Raw genomic sequence first — 5,696 nt, 5'->3', positions numbered from 1 at the left:
TGAGCCCCTCGCAACCAGGTGAAGAGCTCTTCCTCTATTTGGCCGTCTCCACTGTGGCCGTCAGCGCGGCCTTAATCAGAGAGGAGGACAGGGCACAGAAGCCCGTGTACTACGCCAGCCGGGCGCTCCGCGGTGCCGAGGAAAGATACCAACCTATGGAGAAACTCGCTTTTGCGTTGGTCACGGCGGCTCGCAAGCTCAAGCCCTACTTTCAAGCCCATACCGTGAACGTAGTGACCGACAAGCCCTTGCGAAGGGCACTAAGTAATCCTGAGGCCGCAGGTCGACTGACGCTGTGGGCAATAGAATTGAGTGAGTTTGACATCAAGTATCGTCCACGTGTGGCCATCAAAGGACAAGCTGTAGCCGACTTCATAGCTGAGTTTACGCATGACGCGGACAAGGGGGCAGAAGAACCCCCTCAGTGGAACATCTACACCGACGGATCATCCAATAAGCGAGTTGGAGGAGCCGGCATAGTATTGCTGTCACCTGAAGGAGACAAGATTGAATGTATGGTCCGTCTCGACTTCCCCATTACCAACAATGAAGCAGAATACGAAGCAGTAGCAGCAGGACTCGACCTAGCCAAAGCCGCCGGAGCTGAAAGTGTGGTCGTGCATTGCGACTCTCAAGTCGTGACCAATCAAGTAAACGGAGATTATGAATGCAAAGGGGAAAGGTTGAAGAGATATCTCGATCAAGTGAGGGCTAGAGTCGACGGGCTAAAAGCAACGTTCGTCCAGATCCCCAGGGGAGACAACGAGCTCGCTGATCGGCTAGCCAAAGCCGCTTCAGCAGAACACATGATAACACTGGGTAATGTACTTCCCTTTGTTCAAATCTTTCCGCTAATAGACCCCGACAACATGCAGGAGATACGCTCCGAAAGAAACTGGACTACGCCGATAGCTTCATACTTAAAGGACGGGATATTGCCTGAGGAGAAGGAGGCAGCGAGAAAGCTAAAAGTCCGAGCGGCAAGGTTCGTCTTGATAAAAGACATTCTTTACAAGAGAGGTTTCTCCCGTCCTTACCTAAGATGTCTCGGGGTTGAAGAGGCAGACTACGTGATGAGGGAAGTACACGAAGGAATATGCGGGAACCATTCTGGATCGCGGTCGTTGGTGCACAAGCTGTTACGAGCTGGTTATTACTGGCCGACCATGCAAAAGGATGCTGAGTCCTATGTTAAAAGATGCGACAAATGCCAGAGGTTCAGCAATTTTATCGGACAGCCAGCTGAAGAGCTGACCCCCATAACGGCTCCATGGCCGTTCGCTCAGTGGGGACTGGACATCATGGGACCTTTCCCAACGGCGATAAGGCAGCTAAAGTTCTTGGTAGTGGGCATTGACTACTTCACGAAATGGGTAGAAGCGGAAGCCTTGGCCACCATTACAGAAAAGAACATTAGAAGTTTTGTCTGGCGGAACATAGTATGTAGGTTTGGTATTCCTAGAGTCCTTGTCTCAGATAACGGGAGGCAGTTCGATAACGGCCCCTTCCGTGATTTCTGCTCACAACTAGGAATAAAAAACCACTACTCATCCCCCGCCCATCCTCAGGCTAACGGTCAGGTTGAGGTCACAAACCGATCCTTGCTAAAGATTATCAAAACTCGGCTCGAGGGGGCAAAGGGCATATGGCCAGAAGAACTGCCAAGCATACTGTGGGCATATAGGACAACGGCGAGGACTCCGACAGGAGAGACACCGTTTCGACTGACCTACGGGAGCGAGGCAGTCATCCCAGCGGAAGTTGGGCTCACGAGCTACAGGGTTCACAACCACGACGAGGGAAGGAATGACGAATCCATGAGGCTACAGCTGGACCTTATAGACGAGGTCAGGTCGGAAGCAGAACAGAGGATCGCTAGATACCAGGATCGCATGTCCAAACATTTCAACTCCCGGGTCCGACAAAGAAGCTTCCAAGTTGGAGACCTCGTACTCAGGAAGGTCATGGGTACAACTAGAGACCCTACACAAGGAAAACTCGGCCCCAACTGGGAAGGACCCTACAGAGTTACGTCGTGGAAAAGGAAAGGGACATACCACCTGGAGACAATAGACGGAGAAAAGCTACCACATCCGTGGAATGCCGAGCACTTGAGGAAATACTACCAGTGATAGCGACACGACAACCAGTTTCTCTTTTAAGACTTTTTGGGAATTATTAACTTTTATTGGCACTGTTTAACTATTTTTGCTACAATATTGTCGTGCCTTTTTTAAGCCCAAGGGGGCAGGCACTTTTCCTTTACGCATTCTACAATCAGATGCAATTTTTGATCTTCTACTTGAATGTATGTCATTGCAATTGCCCACAAAAGTTAACGGAAACGATAGAAGTCCGCAAGATGGACGGATTATCCTACAGGGACGATCCCACTACGTCCACAAGGTGGACGGATCATCCTACATGGATGATAACCATAAGTCCACAAGATGGACGGATACAATATGAAGTCCACAAGATGGACGGATCGTCCTACAGGGACGATCACCCTGAGTCCACAAAGTGGACAGATCACTAAGGTGATGAAACAAAAGTCCACAAAGTGGACGGATCACTAAGGTGATGAAACAAAAGTCCACAAAGTGGACGGATCACTAAGGTGATGAAACAAAAGTCCACAAAGTGGACGGATCACTAAGGTGATGAAACAAAAGTCCACAAAGTGGACGGATCACTAAGGTGATGAAACAAAAGTCCACAAAGTGGACGGATCACTAAGGTGATGAAACAAAAGTCCACAAAGTGGACGGATCACTAAGGTGATGAAACAAAAGTCCACAAAGTGGACGGATCACTAAGGTGATGAAATATGAGTCCACAAAGTGGACGGATCACTAAGGTAGTGAAACATAAGTCCACAAAGTGGACAGATCGCTAAGGTGATGAAACAAAAGTCCACAAAGTGGACGGATCACTAAAGTGATGAAATATGAGTCCACAAAGTGGACGGATCACTAAGGTGATGAAACATAAGTCCACCAAGGTGGACGGACTACTTAGGTGATGTGACATAGGTCCACAAAGTGGACGGATCACAAAGGTGATGCAATTAGTCCACAAAATGGACAGATCACTAAGATGTTGAAATACATGAAATAAAGTCCTTGAGATTGACGGACCGTCCTACATGAAATAAAGTCCCAAGGTGGATGGATACAATAGATGGACGTTTTCGCAAAGTGGACGTATACTGGCTACGTTAAAATTATCTACAAGTCCGTTAAATACGCGATATATTTAAAAGTGATGAACAACGCCACAAAGTGGACGGTCCGCATAATAAACCCCTCAAAACAGACGGAGAAGGAAAATCCTCACCGATGTAAAAGCTCAATCAACACAAGATAACAAGTCTGCAATGTGGACGGATAATCACAGATTAACAAATATTCTCACAAAAATAATCCCTCAAGAAGGTAGACGGAGTTTTAAACAGAGCACCAAACAATTATAAAAAGCATGTGAACTTTTAAGCCAAAAGCCCCAAAGGCAAATGTTCAATACAAAAAAAAAAGGGACGGTTTGTCTTAACAAATGAATAAAAAAGAAAGACGGATTGTTCACAAAATAAAGTACATATGCATCAATCTTTCTTTTCTTCAGCATCTGGGACATCCTTCGACGGGGCGGACTCTCCGTCTCCCTGAGCAGCACCGTCTCCAAAAAGGTCCTCCGTATTTTCGGAGGCGACGGGGAGGGCAGAAGTCTGGGCTTGGTCCTCAAGTTTGACCATTGTCAAGTCCAGCTCTGGATAAGCCTTCTTGACTTGACGGAGGGAATCATCGAATCCTTGGAGGAAGGAGTCCGACAGCTCGCCCAAACAGGACTCCGAGCATCGGTACTCCTCGACGGCTGCCACTTTAGCCTGACGGATCTCTTCTTTGAGTTGTTTTATCTCAGCTTCTTTGTTCTCTATGACCGTCAGCGAAGTGGCCGTCTTCTCCTCAAGCTCCTTCCTCGCCTGCTCAGAAAGCTCCAGCTTCTTCACCATCTTAGACCTCCATCTCTGAAGTTGTCCGAGCTCTTCCTCCGTCTGCTGCGCCTTCGCGCGCACCCGGTCCAAGCTACTCTCACGGTTGAGACACCGGTCAAGTAGTCCCTTCATCATAACCAAGGACTGCAAGTAGAAAAGAGACCGTCACATAATGTAAGTAACAGGAAGAATGAAAAACAAAAACTTATTTGACAAACATAACCAACCTGAGCGACGGCGAAGAGGCCCGTCTCCCCCATGGCCTCCGTCGAATGGTTTCCCAGGTCTTCATAGTCTTCTGCCGTGATGATGGACGACAGTTTCTCCAATGCATACTTGGAGTCATCACGAAGAAGGGAAGGGGGTCTCTCTTGCTTACCGTCTGGGACCGCCATCAATCCTTTGCCCTTCCCCTGCTTCGCTGGGGTGACGGCCTTGTTACCCTTAGCCATTAAGCCAACCACAGGTTCAAGAGAGACCTTTGGTTGCTTAAAGGGACGGTCGGATTTTGTCGTCAGTTTCCTTTTAGGGATTGAAGCTAATGCCTTAGGAACCTCCTCGCCGGATTCCCTCTTCTTGACGGCTTGGGACTTGATCAAAGCCCTCCTCTTTGCGTCATCCATCTCTGCAAATAATGACGGATGAAATTAAAACAAAATAAAGCAAAGTAAATGACAAAGTAAAGTTGACGGGCTTACGTTTGTGAACTCGCTCGTCGTATCTTATCGCTTCTTGGGTGGGCTCAGGACCGTCGCAGTACCAATGTATGGTCCTCGGGTTCACCAACTTCGCCCAAGTCCTTTCCTCCGGCGTAGTCTTCTTGCAAACCTTTTCAAGGAAGCTAAACTCCTCGAGGCTGACTTGTGGGCGCCGTCTACCTGCAAAGAAAGATGATCAAGATATACACATATAACTGGACGGATATGAAAAGCAACACAAAATTTAGACGGATGCATACGTGTCTGATTTATAACTGCCCAAGTTGTGTCGACGGGCATGAACTCCGTCTCCCCTGGATGGTTCATCCATCTATCACCCTCCAGGAAGAAGTACCGACTCTTCCAGTCTCTATTTGAGTCTGGGGTCTCAAAGATCACCTTCAACAAGGGGCTCCGACTGGCAAAACTGTACATCCCCCTCGATCCAGAAATCTTGTCTGGACGGTAACAGTGAAGAAATTCACGGACCGTCAATTTCCTTTCCCCGTTTGACATTGCACCGTAGAGAATCTCCATGGCTATGAAGACCCTCCAGGCGTTAGGGGATATCTGGGTGACGGACAACCCCAGATACTGCAAGAGTTCCCTATGAAGGGTAGAAAGCGGGAATCGAAGTCCAGCCTTCAATGCCTGTTCGTACACTCCTACACCGTCTACCCCTTCGTAATAACACTTCTCCGACACATATGGTAGACGGATGGAGACATAGTCTGGGATTTGGAAGTTGGTCCTGAAGGTGCTGAAATGTCTCTCCCTGATGACGGATGTAAACCTATGGACAGTCCACTCTGGCAACATGATGAACTGCCTTAGTCCATCAGCGCCTACAACGGACTCCAGTTGTTGATCCCCGTCATCATCGGAACCCTCTACTTCGACTATCTCCACATCCTCATTTGTTGAGGATGAAGAGGAGGCAGACGGACTCCTACTTTCGCCGGGGCTCTCTTGGTCTTTATGACCGGACGGGTATACATCCTCGT

At 48.3% G+C, this 5,696-nt stretch overlaps 1 protein-coding gene across 1 annotated transcript; it reads right to left on the bottom strand.

Annotated features, from left to right (window-relative positions):
• Window positions 1–3,469: 3,469 nt before the first annotated feature.
• Window positions 3,470–4,477, bottom strand: LOC126722909 (uncharacterized). The gene is made up of 2 exons (XM_050426065.1): window positions 4,222–4,477; window positions 3,470–4,138 (listed from the first exon to the last, which is right to left on the bottom strand). Exons 1-2 carry the CDS (start codon window positions 4,444–4,446, stop codon window positions 3,605–3,607), a joined length of 759 nt encoding a protein of 252 aa, XP_050282022.1. The 5' UTR covers window positions 4,447–4,477; the 3' UTR covers window positions 3,470–3,604.
• Window positions 4,478–5,696: the final 1,219 nt, after the last annotated feature.

The sequence above is a fragment of the Quercus robur genome, chromosome 4 (assembly GCF_932294415.1).
Source record: "Quercus robur chromosome 4, dhQueRobu3.1, whole genome shotgun sequence".
Classification (NCBI taxonomy): Eukaryota; Viridiplantae; Streptophyta; class Magnoliopsida; order Fagales; family Fagaceae; genus Quercus; species Quercus robur.
Note: the sequence above shows the minus strand (reverse complement) of the source record. Positions and strands in the feature narration are given on the sequence as shown.

Coding starts and splice junctions, on each gene's coding strand:
- LOC126722909 (XM_050426065.1), bottom strand. CDS start 4,446: ATGGCTAAGGGTAACAAGGCCGTCACCCCAGCGAAGCAGGGGAAGGGC. Junction 4,139..4,221: donor GCCTCTTCGCCGTCGCTCAG/GTTGGTTATGTT, acceptor TTCTACTTGCAG/TCCTTGGTTATGATGAAGGG.